Source organism: Pempheris klunzingeri, chromosome 6 (genome assembly GCF_042242105.1).
Source record: "Pempheris klunzingeri isolate RE-2024b chromosome 6, fPemKlu1.hap1, whole genome shotgun sequence".
NCBI lineage: Eukaryota > Metazoa > Chordata > Actinopteri > Acropomatiformes > Pempheridae > Pempheris > Pempheris klunzingeri.
The window spans coordinates 23,886,978-23,914,273 of record NC_092017.1 but is presented as its reverse complement, the minus strand read 5'-3'; the positions used below and the strand labels follow the sequence as shown (position 1 = coordinate 23,914,273).

Sequence of the window (27,296 nt, the reverse complement as noted above, 5' to 3'; positions counted from 1 at the left end):
AGCTACCAGAGTGTTTTTGATATTGATGATGGTGATGGCCTTTTCCAGTGGCACAGCTCCGGGGAAATGTGCCCATGATCTGCTACATATGATACATCTATTGTATTACATGTTTTCAAGTAGGTGTTTTGCCTTTGTGCATTTGTTTGAGCTTTATGTTATAGTGCATTTTTAGCTGTTGGGAAACGCCCTGCTGCCACCCAAAACACCGCACATGCAGGATAAATACAGAGACAGACAGACAAGATAAATTATAACAGTATATGCAGCAGTGGTTTGGGATATGTGGAAACTATGAGTGAGTTGGTAAACAGCTTGTACCCTGCAGCAGGCAGCTCCAGCTTCAACACAAATCTCTTGATGTAGAAACAGAATGTTGGACTTTGTTTCATCTCCTTACAGCTCTGAACCCCACCTGGTACCAACTGTTTACTCCCACTGTATAAAGGGCCATGTGTTCTGTCACCCAAACACACTCTGTTTTACATAATCTGCCTTAATTAACTAAGGTTCACACACCTTGTTAGCGCAGATCTTACTGGCCGGTTCCAGCTTACTGTGCAGTTTATCTGGATGTGTTGCATTCCAGCTGGATTATACAGCAGCTCACAGTTGCTGGGCCCCTGATACACACGTGTGTATATACGTAGTCTTTCTGGCTTTCTGACACGGCACTATTTGGAGTCATGTTGTGCCCTTTTGGCCTACATAGACCTGCTGAGCTGTTGTATCATCCTGACCTACAGAGAGCTGTCCTTGCTTATGAGCAATATAATGAATTTTAAGAGCATATATAAAACATTTTGAATCACATTGGTCCCTGCAAAACCTTTTCTACAGTGAAGCTACTTGAAAACTCTACTTTTGCCATTTGTTAATATTTTCATCTATACTATACATTAAAATTAAGTACTGTCCTTGCTTACAATTCTGAGGTAGTTGTATTTTACATTGATCAGTTTATAAAATATGATGCATGATGATGTTTTAGATTTGATTATTAAAACTGGCTGTACCTTGACTGCATCATTCATGATGACCCAGATATATAATGCATGCCGTTTGTCAGCATGAAGAGGACTTTCAGTCCTAAATTCCTTTAATAGTAAATGATTTGAATACATATTATACACTATACGGTCTGGTAGATGCATATAGCGCCATAAGCTCTAACCATAAATTCCATAAACCATAAATTCTACATGTGCTGGATTTTCTTGTTTCTTTTTTATCTAAACATAGCATAAAAAGTAAGGAAATGTGTGTTTGGTGACGGTGAAGGGCAGCCATGGCAGGCCTCCTGGCAGCCCTATGAGATCGGAGATATTCCGGGCAGAGATTTGGCAAATTTTTCATGGGCACAACTGACATACTCAGCTCTGCTGCTCATCCCACAAATGCATGTTCCTTACAAATGTGGCACCATTTAAAAGGGAAATAAACAGGCTTTATAAGATTTATTGCCAAGAAGCATTGTTACAACAAAGAAATAATCTACCAAATACAAATTTCCTTACTTTTTGTTCTATGTTTATTAACAGAAGTGATAGCAGACTAGCCTTGAAACACAAATGTATCATTTGATAATTTGATAATCATTGAAGTCATCTATCGAGAAAAACATGCTAAATATTATATATTAATATTAATGCTAAATATCATCTACTGTGTGTGTACAGTCAGTGTAGAGTGACTCAAGAGTGTTGGTTAAAAGCAAATTGAAGACGCCACCTGGGCCTGTAATGGACTTATCCTCTGACATCGTATAGACAAAATGATTAATAATAGATAAAGAACATAACATGTACAAATATGTACACTATGTGGAAAGAGGGGGATTAGGAACTAACACGCTGATTATGTCTTTAACCATGGCGACCTTTTGTAGTGACTCATTCATTTTGAGGGAAAATAATTGTTTAGAGTGCTGAGTGAGGCCCTGCTGGCTAACGGGCTGTGGGAAACACACACACACACACACACTCTCTCTTGTGGGATTTTCATATTTCTGTCTGAGCTCTGTGCCGCCATTGGTCAGCCCCCTTCCTGTGAGTGTGTTTCCTGGCGCACGTTGTGTCATGACAGAACTCCCTCTGAAAGGAAGGAGAATCTGTTCAACACACACACACACACACACACACACACACACACAAACACATACAGCAGACTCGTCACTTGTTTTCATTTCCTGGCTCCCCAGCTGCTCTGACCCTTCCCTCCCCTCTTTTTCTTCTGCTCCGCTCTCCTCGGTCCATTCCAGTTCCCTCCTCTCCTCTCTGCGGTTGTGTAGTGCGTTTTTGGGTGAGCCATGTGTTGTTCGGTGGGTTTCGCCAGGGCTCTGGGTCTGGCCCTGCTGCCTCTGGCCCTCTGCTGTATCCTGGCCAACCTGCTGCTGCTCTTTCCTATGGGACAAATCACCTACATCCAGCAGGACCGCCTGGCCAGCTACATCTGGTACTTTGGTGGACTAGGAGGAGGAGGACTGCTGGTGAGAAGAAAACTTTCTGGTCAAAATATTGAGATCCAAATTTTTTTCTGCTTTGGTCAGATCATCAGGTTCCCGGATGTGGTGGCATCTCAACTTTAGTGAAGTTGAAGTTTAGTGAAGTCCTGCATGTCCTGCAGACTTTGTTAGGTGCTCGTCATGACAGTGATATGTTTTGAAGAAAAGAAAATGCCACGGTTCTACTATCAATGTGAGAACAATCACACTACACTTCGTTTGGACCAAGTGTGTTTGAAACCATGGGATAACTTTCCTTTAACTTTATGCAGTATTAAGTTACTCTTGTAGTTTTGCTTTACATTAATTTGCGTCTTTTAACTTTCTATGCCAGTCATTAATCCAAAAATATCTAAAAATACTATTTCTGTCTTTGTGGGACACAAGACTTTAGACATAACCCTGATTTCTCATTCAAAACCTGAAACATAATAGCTTTTTTTCCACATCCTGAACATCCTTCCATTTGTTGCTGCTTAAATTGGATTGCAGTTGCCGCAGCGTGAGCTTTGCGAACAGACCAGACGTTTTAAGAATAGATTAATAGATTAGATTAATAGATTTAACTATAACTATATATTCAAATCTTAGAATCTATATTTGTGCCAGGTTTTGGCCATTTATTTCTCCATGTAATAAGTGTTGAAAATTCATAAAAGTCAGTTCAACTAACAGTACTGAACTAAAGATATAGAACCTTTGACTTTTAATATCATTCACCAAAATGAATGAAGAAAAATTACGTTCACAAGAGTGGAAAGTTGTTAAAGGAAATGTGGAAGCATCTTTCCAAATAGATAATCTGATTGGATTATTTTACCTGGCAGAGGCGGCTAAAAGTGTAGATGTAGGTTTAAATGACGCCACTGGTACCGTGTGGTCAAACTCATCACTATTAGCTGCAGCAGGGAGAGAAACTCTCTAAAAAATTAGATTAACTTTACATTTGGGACCAAAACAAGCAGCAGTATTTGAAAGCCATGTTTTGACTGCCGTATGCAACAAATGTTTTTTCATTTTAACCAAATTTTGTGAGATTCATTGACAGTATTTGAGCCACGTGACACTAAAACTCTACATTGGGAGTAAATTCCTTAAAAAAAAAGATTGAGAAAACTACTATCACCTCCCATCCGCCCTTATTCAGTAGCAGTAGAGACAGACACTGGTACATGAAGATACAGTTGTGCTATTATGTGGACTGAAGCCTTTTCTTCCTGTTTGTGTTTATTATTTATTGTACGGCTGATGTCGTTTCACACTTGTTTATGGTCATTTGAATTATTAATTTGTTTAGTTGTAGTAGTCAATTGTTTCCCCTTGAAACACCATTTAGTCTGAGTGTGTTTGCAGTTGTTCATTGAGAACAATGGCGTGTTGTGTGAGTTCACAGTTAATCCGTCTGCTCTACATGCTGCTGATCTGATGGGTTTATGCTCCGACTGAGCAGAAAGGAGCTGTTCTTTTAGTTTGGTTTTAAGGAGGAACAGAGGAGAGATTGTATTTTCCCAGACAAGATTAACTCTGTTGACCAGCAGAGCACTTGTGTAGGATACACAAAGCTTCACTCTCTCTCTCAATATTTAGATTTTGTTCAAACAAGACTAGTTTTAGATGTGCAGGTGAGAGTGAAAAAATGCTTTTAACATGTAAAACTGAAATGGATACATCTGCAAAGAAAATGGCACTCTGGAAAGTAAATTATGTACATGAGAAAACACGGGTCCTTTTTTAGTAGGTCTAATAGTGTGTTTTTGACCATTTTGATAAAAGCATTTCTCAGCTTGGACTTTCTCATGGAGAAAAAGAGCAATTCATTGGCTAATTTCTGCAGAAGTTTAGTGTAAAGCTGTCAAAGTACAACAGGCTTTTAACATTTTGGTGCCGCAGTATCTCATTGCTAGAAAACTTTACTCATAGGGGTAGCGAGAGGATGCAGAACAATGACCAGAGGAATTATTAAGTCCAGTGGAGTTACGTGCGAGAGTGGATTGAGCCTTAAACTGTTCCTTCCACATGTTTTAAATTAGACTTCCAGCAGATGTTTCACAATAAAAGTCCAGGGACTACGCACTTTGAACTTAAGGTTCTTAATGCGAATTGTGAAGGAAGGGTTAAGGCAGGATTGTAAGTACAAACAGCAGCAACAGCAAATGAGAGCAGATCACAAAAGGAGGCGTCTTACTAAGACATTATGATACATTTAAATCAGGGGGATTTAGAAGCAAAGTAAGAGTCTGTCTTGCCTCAGTCTTGCCTCATTTTATGGTCAATAAGGACTTTACTCAGGTTTTTAGAAATACATGGCAGTTAATCTGTGTTTAGAGTCTTTATGTGTTTTTGTTGCATCAGTCATTAGGAGAAAGAACCTCTTTGCAAGCACATGGAGCTGCCTGATACTGTGTTCATTCAGGACAGTTAATCATACATGAATTAATCTTAATTGTTCCTTCTGAGATGACTGTTGTCCTTATTTTTTCCTGTTTGAGATTTGCCTCGCAAAACACCAAAGAGTCAAAGAGCAAACTGAGAGAAATCTATCTTTAGCTCCCTCCCTTCCTCTCCCTCGCTCTTCCTCCCTCCTCTTTCCTTCTTTCTCTCTCTTCCTTTCTAGCTGTGTGCTTCCCTCTGTATTGTCAGTCTCTCTTTCCCTGACTGTGCTTCAGGGGGACATCCAGGATGTGTACGTAACGATGCCTCTGATATTTGTATGTGTGTGTAAAACCTTGGGAACTTCCCTCCCTCTGTTAGGATGTGATTTAAAGTCCCTGACCGCTGGGAGGGAGGCAACAGCACAGGAAAGAGGAGGAGAGGAAACATGGAGGGACGGACAGTAAAAGAGTAGAACCCTGAAACTAGTGTCAGAAATATCCATCATAAAGATACATAACATAACACAACATAACATAGCATAATATAACATAGCATACTAACAGACTAACAGATACTAACAAAGCTTGCTCAAGGGCTGAAGGTTGAGTTGATCTGATGAGTTCAAACTGAACCTGAATGTGTCTAAAATGTTGTAAACTGGGCCCCAGACAGAGAACAAACCCTGAGATGATTTTGACAGCAGTAATAGTCTTTTACCGGCATTTGACTTACATTTTGTGTCCCACTAGTGGTGCATATGGAATAGCAAAATAGTTTTTCTGTTTTAATTTATCTAATGTGGCTCTTTAGGTTGGGTGTTGGGTTCTTTAGGTAATATCCGTATGAACAATACTGCATGACTGTTTAAGGATAAAAATAAAGAGTTGGAGGATAGAAGGTGCTGCATGTGTATGTGTAAATAAAGACTGGACATATGTGGTGGTATTAAGTGGAGAATTGCCATGGAAACAGTGATGTGATATGGTGCCAGTGAAGAGAAGCAGGATCAATAGATCTTTCCTAAAGTATGTTTAATGCAGCGTAGCTTTAGCATCTATGTTCGACGTTTCAATGTGTATCATTCCCATTAAAAGACTAAACATGAGAACAACAAGATGTTTTTATGTAGGTGCTGAACACTATTCTACTATTCTGTGTCTCCAGATGCTGATTCCAGCTGTGGCCTTCTTCACTCTGGGGAAATGTAGCTGCTGCTGGAATGAGAGCTTAATGGTGAGAGACACACACTGTGTGAAGCCAAGTCTGCAACAAAAACTGATTTTACAGTCTGGTTAAAGTCCAGGAGTGATCACACTGATGTTCAGCTAATGCTATGGAATGATTATGGTCCCATTCTGTGATGCTGTATGCCGGATCGGTGCAATAATATGTGACTTGTGTTGTATTTAAGAAAATCTTTGGCCTGTTTTCCAAACAGTCTTAATTGCATGTTCATATTTCTCTTTGCGACACATTAATGGTTATACTTGAACAGTTTTTCAGTTTCAGTTGCTGTTTTTCTTTTTCTTCTTATTCAAAAATACAGGGATTTTTGGCCCAAAACTGTCTTTCGCCCCTTCATAGTGTCCCTCCTTTCTTGTTTTTTTCTCACCACTTGGAGAATAATACTGTACAGTTGTCATTAAGACAGCTAACACTGTGTCTTTATGAGGTGGAATGCTAATGCTAATCTCGCTATGACAGTTCAACAAGGGTCCCATTGTTAGTTAACGCTCAACAAAGTAAGCTTGGCCCACACCACTCAAGCCACATGCGCAGCTGCGGTTGTGTGTGTCGCTGTGTGTGTGTGTGTGTGTGTCTGTAGCAGCTGCCCCAGTAACTCATCTATGAAACGTATAGCTGCAACATATATATATATATATATATATATTTATGTACACACACAGACAGTCACACACACAGTCACAAAGGCATCCAAACACGTGCACATTCTTTAAAACCGCTTTGTGTGTCTGTGTTGCTCTCCAGATGTGTGGGTCAGCGTTGGCAGCTGTGATCGGCCTGGTTGGGTCTGGCTACTGTTTCATCATGTCGGGCTTCGCCTTGGTGCAGGGTCCCCCGTGCTTCACGTCTTTTGGATGGTCGTACCCCTTTGCAGACCAGGGGGGCAGGTAGGGAGATATGTGTGCATTTAGTATGTGTGTGTATGTCATCACGGGATACAAATAATGTTTTTTTCTTTATCATCAAGCATTTAATCTATAAAATGTCAGAAAATAATGAAAACAAATATATATATCCCTGATCCCCATGTGACATCTTGGAACTGCTTGTTTTTTTCCAACAGTCCAAAAAACAATGTGATTAAATCTACAATTACATAACAGAGAGATAACAGAGAAAAGGAGGAAATCCTCACATTTGAGAAGCTGGAACCAGTGATTGTTGGTATTGTAATTTGATAAATGACAACATGAGTAATCAATCAATTTCAGCTCTTATTTGTTATTAAAAGTAATTCATTCAAAAACAAGTTTCACAATATTGTCGTCTCTATACGTGTTCGAGATTTATAGTTATGCAGCCTTGTGTGTTGTCTGGGAACCACTAGTTTCCCCTTCTGCCTGTTCTAAATAACCACGTTATAAATGTGATAAGATAAGATAGAAAATAATGGTCACCTACTGTTTGTTTGTTATTTTTGGAAATCAGGGCACCTCATCAGGTACTATTACTAACTTATGTCATTTAAAGGTGCACTGTGTAGTATTTAGTTGCATCTAGAAGTAAGATTGTAGATTGCAACCAAGTGAGTAGCCCTTGTCTCACTCTTTCCTTTCCAAACATGTAGGAAAAGCTACAGTGGCCTCAAAGAATTCACGCTCCTTTACTTTTTCCTGGGCTAAATAATAAGTCGGATCTTTGGTATTCCTCTTCTTTCTCCTTCCTCATCGTCCAAATGTTACATTCATGCCACCAAATTCAAGCTGCCACCTCAATGTGAAAGCGCGAAAGGCCCTTGTTTGTCCATTCAGTCCAACTGTAGAAACATGGTGGTGCAACATGGCGGACTAAGTGGAAGAGGATCTACTCTGAATTTAAATATGAAAAGGCTCAGTCTAAACCAATGAAAACACAATGATTCTTAGTTTCAGGTGATTATACAGTACTGAAAACATAATTATCATTGTTATATTGCATTTCTGCCAACAAATCTTACACACTGCACCTTTAAGTCATTAGTGTGCAGTTAGAAACAATCCTCCCTCTCTTCATGTTTCAGCACAGCATTTTAGGAATGTAGTGCGACACTCAGCAGCTGCATTTCTACCAACATTTTACAGATCTCTCTCTCACTCTCTCTCTCTCTCTCTCTCTGTTGCAGGTATCTCTTACAGCCGGAGACCTGGTCCCGGTGTCTTCAGCCAGTTCATATTGTTGAGTGGAACGTCACGCTGCTGTGTGTGTTACTGGGCCTGGCTGTGCTGGAGTTCATCATCTGCCTCTTACAGCTGGGAAATGGTTTAGTCAACGCCGTCTGCCGGCCCTGTTGCTATAAGCAGGAGTATAGTCTTAATGCTTAGATAAACACACACGTCTACATAGACTCACCTGCAAAGACACAAGAGCATATGCACTGATAAAAAATTCACACGCTCAGCATGTACAGTATGCATACATACAGGACATTAATGGACACATGCATATGCGGAAGTCTGCACACACAGCCTAATTCCTCAGCACCATGTGTGTGTGTGTGTGTGTGTGTGTGTGTGTGTATAACACAAACTTTCTACGTAGACACATCTATACACGCAGTACCATGGACACCTGACAGCCACGTGTAGATGAGTGTGTGTGTGTCCTGAATAAACAGGATGCACTTTACTTTGTACCTGGTGAAAGGAGGCTAAGCAGGCCAACGTGTACAAATTATAAAAACAAAGTAGAGAATCCCCGATAATAATAGCAATAATAAGAATAATAATAATAAAAATATCATTATTAGGTATACGTGATAATAGGCTTCACAGAAATGATTCTTGAGTGTGAAAACAGGAACTTTCATGTGCCTCATTTATTTTTAAAGATAAACTGTGTTTTTACACTTTATGAAATCTGTGCTCTTAATTTCAAGATTGCTTGCTTCCTTAATAGCATTATTTACTGTATACTTTGTATACTGTCATGAACCCAACAACCATGCTACCCTCTTTATTGTATAAACAGGTAGACTGTTGTACTTAAGATGACAGCCACATTTTGTTTGATAATGTTAGAAATGTCATTATTGATGTTGTCTGTGCAAGAGGTGGTGCACATTTCTGTTATTTTAGTTGGTCGTCAGCTGACATGATTATCTTGATGCACCAGGAAGCGTCCTCTCCAGTTTTCTTCCTGTGGTTCCAATCTTTATACACTGCGTTAGATCACTTGAGGATTACAAGTGGATTTTTGTGTGTGTGTTTGTACATTTGTTTTCATTTTCAGAGCATTTTGTTGTAAATTGTTTTCTTTGAGTCTTGCGGGTGCTAGATCAGCGTTAACAGACATTTTATATATATTTTAGTGACATATTTTTATAATGAATGTTTGTTTGTGCTGCCTTGAATAAAAAAAAAATAACTGTTTCCATTTTAAGTATCCACCCAAAAACAGGTTTCTCTAATTCTTAATCAGAACATTCAGCATTCACACTAAGAGCCAGCCAGTGAACTGGCCCTTAACCTGCCAAAGACATCAGTGGTAGACAGTGTGTTTTAAGCAGCGGAGATACAGTAGATGTGTGTGTATGTGTGTGTATGTGTGCTTGCATGCTTGTCTCCCCTCCTGCACCTCCCCAAAACTGTTCCAGTAAATCAAATGTTTCCTTTGTCTTATCTGCTATCCTCTTTTTAGTTCAACCTTTTGACTGTTGGCCCCATTTTCTCCCACACAGGAGGAGGGTCTCCCACACAAATGCAGTATTAGCTTACGTGTGATTGGCCTAAATGTAGATTTGTCCGTGTGTGTGTGTGTGTGCGCATGCAGCCAGCTCACTGTGTTGTAATCAATTCCTGGACTAAAGTCTCTGTCCTGGAGTTTCCAGAGTTGCTTGTTATTGATCCATATCATCTGAGTGGATGTGGTCTCCAAACCTTGAATATTAGGTCATTTTCAGCGATGGAAACTAAACCTTGTGTCTATCATGGCTTTGGAGAGAGTGTATCCTGTTCCGTCCATGGCACATTATGAATAAAATTGCTCTAAACACTTTAAAAGAAAGATAAACCAGTCTTGAAAGTGGAATTAACTCTCCCTAATTGACTTTAGATGGAAGGAATTTAAATGAATGTGAATTAAACCACAGTGGTTTACATCAACACAATGAAATGTGTAAAATACGTTAATTAAAGCAAAGACATTTGTCAGCAGTTCTTTGGATTTTTCAGTTTGTTGTCCAACTTTTTGCCGTTATCATTGGGTCGTTGTATCGACAGGATCAAAAGTCAAATTGTTGTCATTGTTAGCTAAACATGACTACACTCAATTTTTCGCTGCAGAGAGACATCTAGTTTTCTATATTCCCACTAAAAGAGATAAACTACATGAAGTTTGATGTAAATGTAACTTCAGTCTGATCTCTTCATGTTCAGATAATCAAATGTGGGCGTCGCAGAGTGAAACATTTTCTGTTGTGATGCAAGTCTAACCATTTAATCAAACAGACAGGCCTGTCTGTTGGTCAGTGACCCCTCTGCCTTGCTCGGCTGTTCCCAGCAGTCACTCAGCTGTGGGAGTATAAAGACACCCAGAGGGTCTAAAGTCTCTCAGACAGACTGGCTGATTAACAGCTGTCAGTCTGCACTGTTTGTCTCAACCATCATCACCGTTGGGTCACTGAACAGCAGTAAAGACTCATCTTCTTCCTTGGCAGTTTTTACTTTGGACTTACTTGGAGTTTGGTGGAACGTAATATCTTCAAAATGCATCGGTTGGGGTTAAAGGGAGTGTTGCTGCTGTTTTGTGCAGCAGTTTGTGTGTCTGGGATGAAGAGAGTGTACTTCCTCAGGATAGAGGAGGTGCCTTGGAACTACGCCCCAAGTGGGATGAACATCATTCAAAACCGCACAGTGCAGGAGGATGCGTAAGTATAAGCACAGTGCATTGTCTTGATTATTCTGGAGACAGACAGTCAGCCCCAAACCTCCTGGAGCTCATCCAAGCACTGGTACCAAGAGAAGAGACCCTAGCTCTCCTGTTCAGCCCCATTAAATATTTCTACATTTTAAGATTTGTTTTAAAACCAGTGCATGGATTGGCAACAAACTATAATCTCCAATTTTCTCAGTTCACCTACTCTGGCCTCTCCAATGCACACGCATGGTACAATCATTGCTTTGATGTGATGAACCATTCATCTCCAAAAAGTGAACCTTAAATAATAGAAAAATAACCTTATTTTTGCTGCAATAATGCAACTAATAATTCAGCTAATCCAAAAATGCCTTATTGCAGCTAAACTGGTATCAAATTGTTTATAAGTTTCACATACAGCAGAATTTTCTCTACATATAAAGGAACAGTTCATCCTTCAGTGTACCTGTCTGTTATAGATCAATATCACCAAATGTAGAGATATTTTGTTTAAATGTAGAGATATATATTTTGGACAACGTTGTGTGTCTGTGCACTCTAATGCGCTTTTGATGCTAAAGGCCTTAAATTCACTTAATTTGAGAGAAGAAGAGAAACTGGGAACAAGGAAGCAGTATCTATAAATATGCATGTGCCTCCTGATCATCTAAATAATCTCTCCTTTATAGATATGTTTTTTTCAATAATCTGCGGAAGACAAAAGCACAGGTGTAAATAATAACATTGAACATGGCTGAGTTCCATGTAGCTTCCTCAGTCTCAGGCCTCTGGTGTAGACCTACTTCACCGCAGATGTTTTGACATGCTTCAGCTGGAGAAGCACAGGAGTAATTGTTCCAGTTAAAAATGACTGAATCACATTTCGGCGTGCTTGTTCCATGGTTGTGGTAAAGTGTATCCTGGCTCACTGTCATGGCTCAGTAGGACACTTATTGGCACTGAGCCATAGTAAAAGTTAAGTTAATTTCACCTGTGCTTTTCCTGTTATGGCAAAATGACAAAAAGTCAATATGTCTGCCATAAAAACTTGCATGGCTTTGTGGGACACCTGACACATGTGATTTATCATGAATCAAAAGTAACTACATATATGGTTAAGCATCTACATTTTGATTCCTGTACTTTTTTAGTAACCTTTGCCAATTACAGCTTTTAAAATGTGTAAACTATTCTCCATAACACACACACACACACAGACACTGTATCTCATTCTCTCTCTCTGTAGAGAAGCCTCAGTCTTTTTACAGAAGGGCCCCCAGCGCATCGGCGGCACCTACAAGAAGGCTGTGTATAAGCAGTACACCGACGCCACCTACAGGACAGAGGTGATGAAGCCGCAGTGGCTGGGCTACCTGGGACCTGTGTTGATGGCCGAGGAGGGAGACACAGTGGTCATTCAACTGAGGAACATAGCATCCCGCCCTTACAGCATCCACCCACACGGGCTGAACTACAGCAAGGGCAACGAGGGTGAGGAATCAATGACGTGATGCACGAACCATCAGTGCATGGGCAGACTTCACAGACTTCTTCACAGTGCTTTTATCTTGTCTCTTCAGGAGCTCTGTACCCAGATGGCACTGGTCCAGAGCTGAAGCGTGACGACTCAGTGGCTCCTAGTACAACAGTGATATATGAGTGGACCCTCCCTGAGACCCACAGCCCAACATCGCAGGACAGCAACTGCATGACCAGATTCTACCACTCCCACGTCAGCCCACCAAGAGACATCAGCTCAGGACTGATAGGACCCCTCATCGTCTGTAAGAAAGGTACTGGAATCACCCTTTAACCTCGTCCAGTGGTGGAAACAAGAACTGCACAATTCTGACGTACTTGTCTTTGAGGTACTTTACTTTATTTTCCATATTCTGCTTCTATATACTTGTACAACATGTACAAAACATGTCATTTTTATTTCACTACAATTATATGACCGTATTAGATACTACTGTGGATACTTTATAGTTGAAGATTTCACATTCAAAACATGATCTTATATAATATGATACATTGTCATATCTTTTACTACCCAAAAATAAAAGTAGTCAAAATTACATGTCAGTGCATCAGTAATAATGATTAATATGCTAAACAATACTAACACTTTTACATTACTTTTACATTGATAACAGACTACAGGTGAAAATGATTGCTGTGTGTAAATATGTAAATTAGATATTATCTAATTAAAATCACAACATTTCCAGAACTGAAATCTGAACATTGGACAAAGAAATACACATTTGTTGTTTGCTTTTCTCAACATATTATTGCCAAAAGTTATCACAGAGATATCTTCTTTAATTTCTCCATAAATCAGAAAATACTGTCAATACTACAGTGATAAAAAATAATGTTTGTCTTTTTTTTTAGGACTAAAATTTTATATAATGAAATAATATGCCATGAATCCTTTAAAGGTATGAATGTAGTCGAAATCTACAGATGCAAATAGACAAAGTGCAGTAACATGGGTGGAAAATCTTTTTTTATGTTCACCTCCACATTGATTAATGAATATTAATGAATATTACTGTGGAAAGTGGGAATATTGTGGGGAAATTAAATATTCATGCCTTAATAAGTAATGATCAATGAGAAAGACAAGGAGAAAAAAAAACAGAAAAATCACAGAAGTACTTCACATTTTCACGGTGAAATAGCAAAAGCTTTGGCAGAAACTCCCATCAATTATAATACAGAATTGATTCAGAAAATATATGTGAGTGGATTTACTCTTTAGTACAGGGAAGCACATTGTCCCAAAACATCCTCCCCTCTCCTCTGTAGGAACCCTGGACTTACATGGAGACAGGTCAGGGGACTACATGTACGCTCTGCTGTTCATGGTGTCAGATGAGAACTTCAGCTGGTACCTGGATGAAAACATCAAGACGTACATTACAAATCCTGCCAGAGGGCTGAAGGAGGACGAAGACTTCATTGAGAGCAACAAAATGCATGGTGAGGGGCAGCATCCACGCACACACACACCTATATACTGCACTTACACACAGAAATACCTTTAACTCTGACTGTGGACTGTAGGTATAAACGGGTTTCTGTACGGTAACTTGCCGGGACTCAGCATGTGCCAAGGCAGCAAGATCCACTGGCATATGATTGGCTTGGGAAATGAGGTAACTACTGTATTATTATTATTATCATTATCATGCTTCTTTTCTGAAGATTGCTCCCTGAAAACAGAGTGAAACATGTTTTCCTGCATTGTACCAGTTAAAAAACACAACTGACCAAGATTCAACCAGCCCTTTGATTCCTAGAATTTTTTAGTAACGGTCAGTTTTTTGCCAATTTACATGTAGAAGAGGCTAAAATTGTAGGGAAAATGTTGTCAGCCTGAGTGGACCACAAGTATGTGAAGTACACTGTAATGTGTGTGTAAATGTAGCTCTCATGGTTGCTGTTGTTCAAATTAAGCTTTTTACATATTAAAAACTTTTTAAAGAGGCAAGTTTGTGACTGCATTTCATCACTACAGCAGTCTGTCTCACCAATTCTCTTTAGCAATTTGAGTTCAAAATGTCAGAAGCACCTGTTGTCCCTCCTATGATGATAGGTGGTGAACATGTGTCACTTGGTGCGAGAACAAAGAGTCTATCTCTGGTATTAACAGAATTTGCTGTAGTTTCATTAGTGTCTTGGTGTTAGCTACAAGCACCTGCTCTACACCCAATTTACATGTCATCTGTCTACAACAGGTGGACATGCATTCAGTTCATTTCCACGGCCAGGTCCTCACGACTCAGGACCACCATACAGACACAGTCAGCCTTTTCCCCGCCTCCAGCTCCACGGCTGAAATGGTAGCTGACAACCCCGGAAACTGGCTGCTGACCTGCACTGTCAATGACCACTTGATGGGTGAATTCCACATCCTGCAGTCTTAATATGAGGCCACAAGGGCGAGTTTGATTCATGATGTCATTTGCTTGGTATTGTTTGTGAGTTTTTGTTTTGCGGGCTTGTTCAGCCGGTATGCAGGCTACATTTGAGATCAAGAAGTGTTTCCCCAACGTCCATAAGCCCAGGCCGCACGGAGAGCTCAGACAGATCTTCATTGCTGCTGAAGAAGAAGTCTGGGACTACGCTCCCTCTCCACCTACTGATGGGTTGGTTACTGTAAACACACACACACACACACAGTGCTCCAGGCTGTCTTAACATTTCTGTAAGCGACCTATACCATTAATAGTTTGTACTTATGTTTTTGAAGTGATGCAGACATGTTTGTAACCAGAGGGCCAAACCGTATTGGGAGCCGCTATAAGAAGGTTCGCTATGTGGAATACACTGATAACACCTTCACAACAAAGATGCTACGCACCCCAGAGGAGCAACACCTTGGACTTCTGGGTAATACAGCCAAATGTTCTTGTTACCACATGAAAAAGGCAAGTTGCCTTATGTAACAGTAGCCAATACTTTATCATTAACAATGAATGGCTGGGTCGTTCCTCTTCCCACTCTTCCCTTGGTAACTACACACATTTTTGTGTACTGTATTTTTGAGTGTTACGCAATTGTTTGGCTTATGCTTTTATCCAAAGCAGCTTACAATAGGTGCATTCCCAAAAATGGTAAGAATCATGCAAGTACATCAACTTCATTAAATAAGCTGAACTGCTTTGAGCGCTAGCTTACATTAAGAAACAATAAGAGAGACATCTGTATATGTATATATATAGTCAGAAACAGTGAAAGATGCCTATGATGTGTGAAAGATGTGACAGACAAGCTCTTAGATGACTTCAAACTGCTTGTTAAGTCAAAACAAGTGTCCACAAGCCAAAGATTTTCAGATTAGTGACATATAATAGACAAAAGCAGCAAATTCTCACATTTGAGTGAATCGAAGTTCTTGCCTAATGTTTCTGTCGATCTAATCTTCAATTAACTGATTAAATTCTACAGCTATTTCAAAATCCTCTTTAGAGGACATTAATGCTGATCTGTGTGTCTGTTTGTATCCTCCAGGTCCTGTGCTGCGAGCTGAAGAGAAGGATACCATTAAGGTGGTGTTTAAGAACAAGGCCAGCCGACCTTACTCTATACAGCCACATGGTGTTCAGTACAGTATAGAGCAGGATGGGACACTCTATTACAATGAACTGGAAGGTTGATATATACACTTACATGCATGCTGTTATCAGTTTACTAGAATATACTTGGAAAGCTTCATCATCCTTCTTTATGTCTCCATCTTTCGTCCCCTACACGTCTTCTCTTCAGAGTCCCACACTGCTAAGAAACTGCGGGAGCTAAAACGGGAACCAAGTGAGTTAAATCCTGTAACAGTCCAAGTTAGCATGCAATAACAAAAATCATTGTCAAAATAAATTCTCAATCTTTATGCAAATGTCTGTCTTCAGGAGTGGTGACTCCTCCCCCAGCCTCTCTGGTCAGACCTGGGACGGTGCACACCTATGAGTGGACGGTGCCAGTGGGTGCTGGTCCAGTACAGGGGGAGGCTGACTGTCTGACTTATCTTTACTACTCTGGGGTGGACCCTGTCAAAGACACCAGCTCTGGACTGGTTGGACCGCTCCTTATCTGTCGACCCGGATCTCTGAAGAAAGGGGTACAGGTGAGAAGAAAAAGTCAGACACTAAACTTAACATCATGTGTGACTCATATTTTTTATTAGAAGAGTGCTTGAACAGGTCACAGTATTTGTTCACAGTGTACATGGTCCTGAAAGTGAACAAAGCATCCAAAATACACATTTCGGTCTGTATTTTACTACAGTTTGTCAAATTGCATCTGTAGATTTCTCCTAAATTCATATCTTTAAAGGCTGTTTTCACAAAATAATTCTCTCATTCAGGAGTCAGGTATCTCTTCTTTAGTGGCACTTACATACTAACTTTCAAGTTTTATTCTGATCCATATTCTCCAGATTTTCACCCAGGGCTTTGTTCATATATCATTCACAGCCTGATTTATTTAACACTTTATTGCTAATACACGGTGAAAATATATTTTTTAATGGCTGTTGACAGTATTCTCTAATTTATGGAGTGTTAGAAAATATATTTCCTCCTTCCTTCCTTCGGCTCTAATTTGTCAACAAAATGAGAAAAGCATTTTGAACCTGGTTTTACCCAACGGTTAGACTTCTGTTCATATCTAATTAGATTATGCTACATCTGCATATTTGAACATAAAAAATCTGAAACATTTATTGCCTTAATTAATTGACTGACACCTAAAGAAATAAAACTCTCCAATATTTCACAAAATGACACAGATTCAAATTAACATAAATCAATGTTTCAGAACTTTGTTTTTTCTTCCTTCCTACCCCATTAATCATCCCACGACTCCCCAGATATATCTGTGACCTTGGAGGGTGCTTGAGCTCTCGGTTGGACACAACTGGACTAAACTTTATATAAAGTAGTTAAAAGCTGCTACATCCCAACCGACTACAACAGTAAAATGCAGCTTAAACAATCTAATAGTCACATTTGATGACTAAAATAACTATTAGAACCATAATTAATGCTTATACTTTTAGTATAACTATAGTTTTACTTCATTAGATTTTTGAATGCAGTGGTTTTACTTGTAGTGGATATTTTTTTGATGCTGAACTACTAAGTAGAAATCCAGCACCAACCAGCATCAGTATGAATAAAGTTGGAACAACTAGCTGGTGAACACAATGGAGCATTAAGCAGCTAAAGAGCCACATATTTTTTCTCAGGAGTGGGTGGAGACCAAAACACAGCAAAAAGGAAGTTAATATTGGATTTACAATCATTACAATCAATGGATGGTCGGACCCATGACTCCAAATTAATAATAATACTGCTCTGTAGCATCTGGATGTGTGAATAAGTAATTGTTTAGTGATGATACTGTATGTTGTGTTTGCTTCTGCTTCGCATCGGTTATTGCAGCTTTAAGACCAGCAAGTTAATGTAATATAAAGACTATATGTCCTTTGTGGAGGTCGAAACCACTATGTAATTTAACACCCTTCATCTTTTGTCTCTTTTCTCCTCACATGTAGAAAAACTATGAAAAAGAGTTCCACCTGATGGCCACGGTGTTTGATGAAAACCTGAGTTGGTATTTGGACGACAACATTAAGACCTTCACCACTGCTCCCACCACTGTCAACAAGGAGGATGAGGGCTTTATGGAGAGCAACAAGATGTACGGTGGGTTGGAGACACACACTCGCACACAAATCACAAGGAGGTTCAGGACTCTCCACACAGTCACTCACTAAAGATATGAATTGTTTGTGTTGTTTTTCCTTGAATGGTTTGATCTATTTTGAGACAATCAGTGTATGATTTACTTCTGTGGCTCTCTCTCTTAGCCATCAATGGGTTTGTGTATAGGAACCTCCCAGGCCTGACCATGTGTAAGGGCAGTACAGTGTCGTGGCACGTATCAGGACTGGGTTCAGAGAAAGACGTCATCAGCCTTTACTTCCAGGGAAATCGCTTCCTTTACCGCCAGAACAGACGCGACACTATCAGCGTCTTCCCTCACATCTCACACACTGTCACTATGGAGCCAGACAGCATGGGTATGTCTCTCTCTCTCTCTCTGATACATTTAATAAAATTATATGATACGATATCATACTTTGATCATTGATAAAACGCGGAGTCATGGACTTCTATCAGAAAAGCCTCTTGAGAATCAGAATCAGCTTTTATTGGCCAAGTATGTGAACACACAAGGAATTCGACTTTGGTTTTTCCACTTCTGTGTACTTACACATAAACAGACTTGAAAAAGAAGACATGAGACGTAAACGTAGCAAACTACGACAAAGAGTATGAAGAAGAAGTGCAATGATGCAGAGATGCAAAGCAACATGAATACTAGTCTTCATCCTAAAACAAGATACTCATGACCCTTTCATATTCGATGGCAGGAACAAGTGCAGCAAGTGGAGATTAGCTAGAGGCTGAATCTGCAACACACTTCTTGTCTTTGTATGAACTTAATGATTTTTTGAACACTGTCCCTATAACTTGTAAAACTGAATAGGAAAGACAAGCTGATTATAACACAGACCAGAGTGGGTGGAAGGGCCTCCTGTTCTTTACCTTTACCCTTGCAGGCAGAGTGAATTTCCCCAACCCCTCTCTGTAGCTTTAATACGTTTTTTTCCCCTCTAAAACTTCTCTTTTCCTAAAGCCAAGTCTTCAAAATGTTCTTTGAAGAAGTGAGAAGTTTTCAAAGCGGCAAAGTTTTAAAGCACGCACACACGCACCCACCCACACACAGACACACACACACCTACACACACACACACACACACACCTACACACAGACACATACACTTGAGTCCTTAACTTAACTCCTCAGGAATTACACTTTTCCTTTAAATGCAATAAGTTTTACAGTAGAGTTGCGACAATTTTTGAAAAAGTTCAGAAGTTCAAATAAAACAGAACACCTCTTTGCCTTTAGGGATGGAAATGTCCTTTGGTCTGTAATATCCCAATAAGTGTTAATGAATTGCCATAAAATCTGGAAAAGACAGTTGTGCCTCCCTCAAAATAAAATGTCATCACTTTGATGATCCCCTGACTTTTCATTTAGCCCGATCATTTTGGCTTATGACATTCCAGCATTAGCTGTTCTTTGTTTATTGGTGAAATTGGTAAGCACCAATCCTGCTAAACATCAGCATGTTAGCATTGTCGTTGTGAGCATGTTAGCAAAATAGTAATGTGCTTAAGTACAGCCTCACACTTTCAGACCCCAGATTTGTGATATGAATTCTGCGCGTGTGTGCCAAGACATGTCAAATACTTTATAGTCAGACCTCCACAATGACAAATAGATCAGGATTTAAAATGCAGGTTTAGTTATTTGGCAGTCAAAGTAGGGTTTATAATAAAGAAAATTAACTGAAAATAGGTTGGCTAGAAGATGAAAAAGACTATTTTCAGGCAAATCAACATGCATTTGACTCATGTCTGTGGTTAATATTAGTAATATTAGTATTTCTGCACAAATGATGTTTGTGTGTTTCAGGTCAATTTGAAGTGGTGTCAGCTACAGTGAACCATTATCATGGTGGAATGAGAGCCAACTACACGGTACAGAAGTGCGGCTTATTTCAGCGTCAGGGTGAGGTGATGCTCCATTCAAAAACCTACTACATTGCTGCCATGGAAACAGACTGGGACTACTCTCCCAACCGCACGTGGGAGGCTGAGATGTTCCGCGGTCAGGAGAGGTACGGTACCTGCACATGTACAGCACGAGCTCCACAGAGTGAGACAGCTGTTTTTTATAAAAACTAAAAAAAAGAGTTTGTGATTCTGTTTGATTTTCTCTTGTAGTTTATGAGAATGATCATTTACAAAATATCCAAAATAAAATATCCAAACAAAACCACCTTTATACAGTGTTTGTATCTATCTATCTATATATATATATATATATATATATACACAATGCATATATACATTTTATAATTTACTTTTATCTTAGCCCAAAAACTATTAAAAACACATAAATGAGACGCATTGTTACACTGTTTGACCTGTTCTTCCATTCTTATGAACGCTGGGCCTCAAAAATCAGAATATGTATTGGATACCTATTCTTGAAAGATTTACTTCTTCAGAATGAAACAAGGTTATGGCACTGAGACCAAGAGACAGTGTAGGGAAATATAGAGAGATGGACTAAAATATACTGCAGATAACCAGCAGCATGATCCTATGAATCTAATTTTGCAGTTTTTATTTCTCTGCAAAATAAACCTGTGTCTTTCCCTCTGCAGTCCTGCGGGTGTCTTCCTGGACCAGCAGGGAGGATTTATAGGCTCCCGTTACAAGAAAGTGGTCTATCGCCAGTTCACCAATGACAAGTTCACTAAGCAGGTGGAAAGAGCAGCGGATGTGGAACACCTTGGCATTATGGGTAGGCTTTCACAGCAGCAGAAATGCACAAACTGTTATTGTAAAGTAAAAAAACACAAATTATACTATTGCACTTATGAAATATTATGGATTACTGTTTGTGTGAACTTTTTGTTGAGCTCCAGCTGTTCGGTCTAAGTTAAACACTTTCCCTTCGCCCAATGATTCAGGTCCGATTATTCATGCTGATGTGGGAGACAAGGTGAAGGTGGTTTTCAAAAACATGGCGTCCAGAGCTTATTCTATCCACGCCCATGGAGTCAAGACAGATACCCCGGATGTTTACCACACCAAAGCAGGTACAGGCAGGCAGAACATCAGCCGACAGGGAGGCTGACAAAGAAACCTCAAAAAGCTGATTATGTTTCCTGGTTGTTGCTTTGGCAAAAAGACTAAATGAACAAGCAACTTAGGTCGGAAAAGTCTTTTCTCTGTACAAAATCTCTTATTTTTGGAGACAATATGTATGTATACCACCAACAGTTACAGTTTACAACTTCGTTTTACAGTGATAGTGGATTCATTTAATTATTAATGTGCAATAAAAACGAAGGGCGTATGACTTAAATATTATATTAAAAAAATGGATTCAATATGTCCCTCCATCCAGCTCTACTAGATTGGTCGATTCTCTTACTATAGCATGAAAAAGAATAACCTGTACTGTCTTTCCCAGGTGAGACTCACACCTACACCTGGTACGTTACAAAGAATACAGGACCAACTGCAGAGCAAGAGGAGTGCTCTGTGTCAGCATACTACTCCACTGTTGATGTCGCCAGGGTACGTAAATACACACACACACACACACACACGCACACACACACACAGATACACACACTCATGTTGTCTCCCTGCCTGACAGGACCTGTACAGCGGTCTGATTGGTCCGTTGGTTATATGTCGCCGTAGCTGGGCCAGGTGAGTGTTCCTACATCTGCACATTAATACAGAACTACGTGTACTGGTTAGTACTAATATTATACAGTATGCAGGTATGTTTTTGAGTGTTTGTTGTGTATTTTTCCACACATGTACAATGGACTGATAATGTACAGTTTTATAAACTGTGTTGTCTGCAGGACTTTGGGTATGAAGAAGGAAGTAGAAGAATTTGCCTTGCTTTTCCTGGTTTTTGATGAGAATGAAAGCTGGTAAGTTGAGTTCAACCTTGAAACTACCCATCAACTACCCAACGCTGTGGAAATTAATGGAATTTCTACTATGCCTCAGGGAAAAAAAAAAAAGAACATCACTATAAATTTGCTGAATATAAGTAACTTGTCCTTTTAGAAACAAGATATAGTCAGTATAATCCACAGACCTCACTGTCACCATTTTCCATTGGGAGTGATTCAGCAGTAGAAACAGACGTTTTCAACTACGATACACAAATACTGTACACATCACTGTCACAATACGCTGTGCAGTCTGCGGTAAACAGCTGTGTATCGTACCATATTTAGAAAATGATTACTATCATTATTATTCCAGGTATCTGGATGAAAACATCAGGACCCACATCAGGAACCCTCGCGCAAACTTGAAGGATGATGAAACCTTTATAGAGAGCAACAAGATGCACTGTGAGATAAACACACGCACAACACCAACTGCATGATTTTGACAGATGGGATGGTGATATTTTTGTTGCGTCATCTAAAGAAGTCGCCTAAAATTGTCTTTCCAATGTGTTTATGTACTTTTCTGTGTTTGCAGCCATTAATGGTTATATGTATGGGAATCTGAATGGTTTGAAAATGGAGGTGGGTGATAAGGTGTACTGGTACCTGATGGGAATGGGCAATGACGTGGACATACACACCGCACACTGGCATGGACACAGTGTGGAATATAAGGTATGTCAAACACGCACCATGCAAGACGCCTACACCATCACACATTAGAATACACAATATGTACCTACTCCTCTCTCTGTCCAGCTGGGTGGAGGTCCCCATCGTACCGATGTGTATGAGCTCTTTCCAGCCACCTTTCAGGTAAAACCTCAGAACATCTTAACTTGGCTTCAGCTAATTAATTAATTTCGCATCTTTAAGTTGCTTTTGTTTGTCACTTTTTAACATTAATAAATACCCATGAGTGTACCGTCCAGGGAACCATGTAACAAAAGAAGAAGTTGTTTTTCACCATTCGTTGGACTGTAAAATCTTTTCTGATGATATTTTCTCAAACCAAAACAGAAAAAAAATAGCGAAATAACAAAGGAAGGAAACAAAGAGAAGAATAGAAATACAAAATAAAAAATGCACAATTGAAAAAGCTAATACAGATTAGCATTCATTTCATTTTTATCACTTGATAGAAACAGGTTGCAACTTAGAAAACAGACATGTGACTAATGCATTATATTATGTTGCTTTGACAAGACTACCATATTTAACAGCAAATAAAACTTGCAGTGTTCCAGTTAATATCAAGCAAGTCTTTATTGGTTTGACATCATTGGTGTGAATCATGTGTTGTGTCCATGTTCCTTCTGTCCAGACAGTAAAGATGCGTCCTCAGTATCCTGGTACGTGGCTGCTCCACTGTCACGTCACTGACCACATCAAAGGTGGCATGGAGGCGCTGTATACTGTTACTGAAAAACGTGAGGAAACAAACTGGGCAGGGAGACAAATCCTGACTAGGAGAAATAATAGAGGAGGATAATGAAGATGCTGTGAAATGAATAACATACTTGTTTCTCTTCAACAGCAAAGAAGACAGGGATTCTTGGCTGAACAGCTGGGAGATATGGATCCAGGAAGAAAACAGCAAGCACCAGCAAGAATTGAATTTCAGTACCAAAGTCACTAAACTCTTTTGCTTTGAGGGCTGATATAATTATGGTAAATGGAATAAAAGGTGACAACCCAAGAGTCATTTTATATTAAAATGCGCATTTTTATAACTGTCTGACTGCTTTGATATTTTACAACAGTAAAGGCTGCCAAAATACTGACAAAAACCAAAGAAAATTTAAAACCTAAGTCAAATTGAACAGTTTTACTGTTTATGTCTCATACGTGTGGCCGGTGATGACAGCAGTCAGGCAGCAGGGGCCACTATAGCCTGACAGTACATTGTCATTGCATTGTGTCTGCACTTTTTGACTGGGGAGGCCCAGGTGGGGGACTGGTTTTCACAGCTGTGGCGTGAAGTTTCAAGACAAAAAACCCATTTATCACACCTGTGAACATTGTTGTTTTCAGCAATGTGACTATGAACTGACAAAGTCTGTAGGGCAAGAATGTCTCACTGGTTACAGTCAGATAAAGTCTTTTTTGGCCCCATTCCTAATCCAGGTCCACTAATGTCTGCTCATATTACTGTGTCCTTAAATCTACCAAAATGTCCTCAAATGTCCCACAATTAAATATGTATCTGACACATTGAAATGACATGTTATATTAGATTTGGCACATCTTATTTTTCATTATTTGATGATTTTTTAAAAATGATTTTTCATGGTCCTGGTTGAAAACTATAATGACAATAAGCTTAAATTATTAACATATTAACAATTATTAACTGGGTGAAAGCAGAGAGCCCAGAGCCCAGAGCCCAAAGCCCCCCCCCCAAAAAAAGAGCTCACTACATGCGTAATTAGATTAATTGTAAAAGTTAGACATTTGCACAAGCATCATAAGCATCACTTTGGTCTTGTAGAGGGGAGTATAATCTAGTTTTAAGACCTCATTTTAGTTTAGATGGAACTTAGGGTGAGATGTTGATGTGAAGCTAAAAGAACAAATCCAGCTGTGGTTTCTTGTTGTGTTGCTTAATATAAGTGTCAAGCCTTTGCAGGCTGATCAGCACGTTACTAGAACAGTCAGCTGTAATTGTTCTTGTAGGAGAGGGATTAAAAGAGGGAAAGCTGAGGAATTAGTCATGATTAGGTTTCACAGGTATGTACAAGTGAGAGCTCATGAAAGCTGCTCGTACTCGACGCGAACAACAGCTCAGTCCGGGCCACCAGCAGGTGGCAGTGCCATCTCTTTAACCAACTGAAGAACATAGCAGCAGTCACACTCTGTGACCTACAAGTCAGTCCCCCCTCAGTCTGAACCAGCTCAGGTGTCGCTGACACATGTGACTTTCTGTAGCTGCTGGACTGTCTGTTTGATGCAGGGTGATGGTCTGGTACAATACGTGCACCATGCAGGAGTAACACATATCTAGTGGAGCTGACCAACATGTTTCGCTATTTCAGCAATTTAGAAAATTAGTTTTGTGCAGTAAGTGCAGAACTCCACCCAACAGGAAAGCCAAAGACTCTCATGCTGCCACAGAGCTAACAATGACTCTGTTCCTCCAGCTGGTGTCACTGCAAACAAGGCAGTTTGGGCTCACGATCAGCTCACATACACTTCACTTATGGGGCTTCAAGGAGATGCAACTATGAGCCTTTGAGCCTGTCAGAGTCCCGCAGACGGACTGTTAGGGGGGTTTGGTTCCACCAGCAGCAGTAAGTCTGCAGGTACTGATGAGAAAGTGAACCATTTCAATCACTCATTTTCTCTACAAGTCCTGCAAGTCCTGTAGGCTCTGTCTGTGATTCCTGGAGTTTGTCACGATGAAAGAGCTCAACAGTTTAGTATTCTGTAAATAATTCCATAGATGGGAAATGCGATGAGTCATTGTAGATGTATCAGACTCAGATTAAAGCATCAGATACATTTTAAAAATAAATATGCAATTTGTCAGGGTTGTGAGGGGCCACTTTATTCTAATTTTGCCCCTTTTCATTGTTCAAAGGGATTTGAGATTGTGAGGATTACCTATCATCACGAAACACACATGCACACCCGACACATACCCAAACCTTAGAAGCACACACACACTGTACTGAGCGCAGATCAGTGTCTAAGCAGCCACCTGCAGTCCTCCATTAGCTGGCAAGGAAATGGAATTTAAGAGATTCAGACCATGAAATGTGGCCAATAATGCCAGCTCTGATCTAAACCTGTACTGAATCTCAATGACATGCTAACAACTCAGTCACATTCAACTGGTGAAACTTGGTGCCTGACATTCGTGCTCTCTCTCAACTATGGGAGTTTTACCTGAGCCTTTCTAGCAAACCAATATATTGTGCATCTGTTCTTAGATGCTGCTTAAGACAGCTGAATGACACACAGCTGTCTTACTAATGTAGCACATTTAAAAACTGCTACTACACACCAGAAAACAAGACTGCAACATGGATGAAAAATGGACAACTTTTTTAGTCTCAGACCACTGTGGGTGTAAAAAATTGTTAAGTTTGGCTTGAGGATGTCACCAGTAAAATGGGTTTATCATCTGTATGGTGGCCATGTTAAGAGCACTCAAACTCAGCTTGTTAGGCCCATTTTTAGACTTGGCTCAACTTTAAATCTGAACTTTGTCAGCCTCAGTTTTGGGTATGGAACAACAACAAAAAACAACAGTTTTGGGAAGCTTGTGGCAACAATGAAAACAGAACCTAACAGGAAAAGTAGCTTAAATACCTCTTGGTCAAAACCACTTACACATTACATGGGTGTGAAAAGACAAACAAAGCAGTAAAGCTGGTTGACTACACAAAGTTTGAAATGTAATAATATTTGTTTAATTTTTCAAGTAATGATAAATCAAGAACACTTCAAGCCAGAGTTATTCTTGCTAGGACTGACAAGAACAAGAAAATACAAAAGAAATATGAACCCAAGGCTTCCTCCCTCCCTCAAATCAGACTTAGTAAAGTCCAGATTGGCAACACCTGGTAGAGCACATGGTGTTCATGTGTGTGTGTTCATAAAAGGAAGTGGATCTTGGGAAATAACATAAATGTTAAGAAACAAGCAAGAGATCGCAGGAACACATACTGAAGTGAAATCAATTCACTATAGTATCTAACATTTGTTGTCATGTTACATTGCCAAAAGACGGATGCCAAACTAAACTTTGATTGTGAACCCTAACCCTAACCCTAACCCTGTAAACATGTGAACCTGTTCTTTAATGGTACCATTAAATGGCAATGAAATAGTTAAAAAAAATGTGTTTGTTTTCTGTTATTTGAGTTTTTCATACACAAGAGTGGTAGAAAGCTCTTAAAACCTTTAACAGATGGATTTTCTGTCTGTTTAAAGCAGTACTTCATGCAGTATTTTTTTGTTTTTTATTTTCTTTGTGTTTTGTCTTTTTGCATATGTTTAAGGCTGCAGCTCACTGATCCATTTTCATTGCACAAGACTCGGTTTCTGCTTCAATCTTCACACTTGACCCCCTTGAATTTGTTGTTTTGCGCATATTTTGAGTGCCCAACTCCTGCTCTTCCACTGGTTTGTAGCAACTACAGTTTCAGGCAGCCGATAAGGGGGGCAGACTAGTTCTCCTGGCCAATGGGAGACCTGGAT

General features: G+C 39.7%; 2 protein-coding genes across 2 annotated transcripts; both read left to right on the top strand.

Annotated features, from left to right (window-relative positions):
- Positions 1 to 2,170: 2,170 nt before the first annotated feature.
- On the top strand, positions 2,171 to 8,604 carry tm4sf18 (transmembrane 4 L six family member 18). The gene is made up of 4 exons (XM_070832446.1): positions 2,171 to 2,488; positions 6,041 to 6,109; positions 6,866 to 7,008; positions 8,223 to 8,604. Exons 1-4 carry the CDS (start codon positions 2,309 to 2,311, stop codon positions 8,419 to 8,421), a joined length of 591 nt encoding a protein of 196 aa, XP_070688547.1. The 5' UTR covers positions 2,171 to 2,308; the 3' UTR covers positions 8,422 to 8,604.
- A 2,199-nt stretch (positions 8,605 to 10,803) lies between these two features.
- On the top strand, positions 10,804 to 23,745 carry cp (ceruloplasmin). Its single transcript, XM_070832112.1, has 24 exons — positions 10,804 to 10,964; positions 12,201 to 12,445; positions 12,535 to 12,747; positions 13,769 to 13,942; positions 14,027 to 14,118; positions 14,701 to 14,863; positions 14,973 to 15,111; positions 15,216 to 15,355; positions 15,977 to 16,117; positions 16,232 to 16,276; positions 16,372 to 16,586; positions 18,018 to 18,168; positions 18,333 to 18,545; positions 20,012 to 20,216; positions 20,769 to 20,908; positions 21,078 to 21,206; positions 21,584 to 21,690; positions 21,773 to 21,828; positions 21,990 to 22,061; positions 22,402 to 22,493; positions 22,627 to 22,766; positions 22,851 to 22,907; positions 23,416 to 23,521; positions 23,629 to 23,745. The coding sequence occupies exons 1-24, from the start codon at positions 10,804 to 10,806 to the stop codon at positions 23,652 to 23,654; spliced, it is 3,222 nt and encodes a 1,073-aa protein (XP_070688213.1). The 3' UTR covers positions 23,655 to 23,745.
- Positions 23,746 to 27,296: the final 3,551 nt, after the last annotated feature.

What these genes read in the sequence shown, in the direction of transcription:
- tm4sf18 (XM_070832446.1), top strand. Translation starts at nt 2,309, where the DNA reads ATGTGTTGTTCGGTGGGTTTCGCCAGGGCTCTGGGTCTGGCCCTGCTG. An exon ending in TAGGAGGAGGAGGACTGCTG is followed by an intron (nt 2,489 to 6,040) that starts GTGAGAAGAAAA and finishes CTGTGTCTCCAG; the next exon opens with ATGCTGATTCCAGCTGTGGC. An exon ending in GCTGGAATGAGAGCTTAATG is followed by an intron (nt 6,110 to 6,865) that starts GTGAGAGACACA and finishes GTTGCTCTCCAG; the next exon opens with ATGTGTGGGTCAGCGTTGGC.
- cp (XM_070832112.1), top strand. Translation starts at nt 10,804, where the DNA reads ATGCATCGGTTGGGGTTAAAGGGAGTGTTGCTGCTGTTTTGTGCAGCA. An exon ending in TATGGAGCCAGACAGCATGG is followed by an intron (nt 18,546 to 20,011) that starts GTATGTCTCTCT and finishes TGTGTGTTTCAG; the next exon opens with GTCAATTTGAAGTGGTGTCA. An exon ending in GGAACACCTTGGCATTATGG is followed by an intron (nt 20,909 to 21,077) that starts GTAGGCTTTCAC and finishes CCAATGATTCAG; the next exon opens with GTCCGATTATTCATGCTGAT.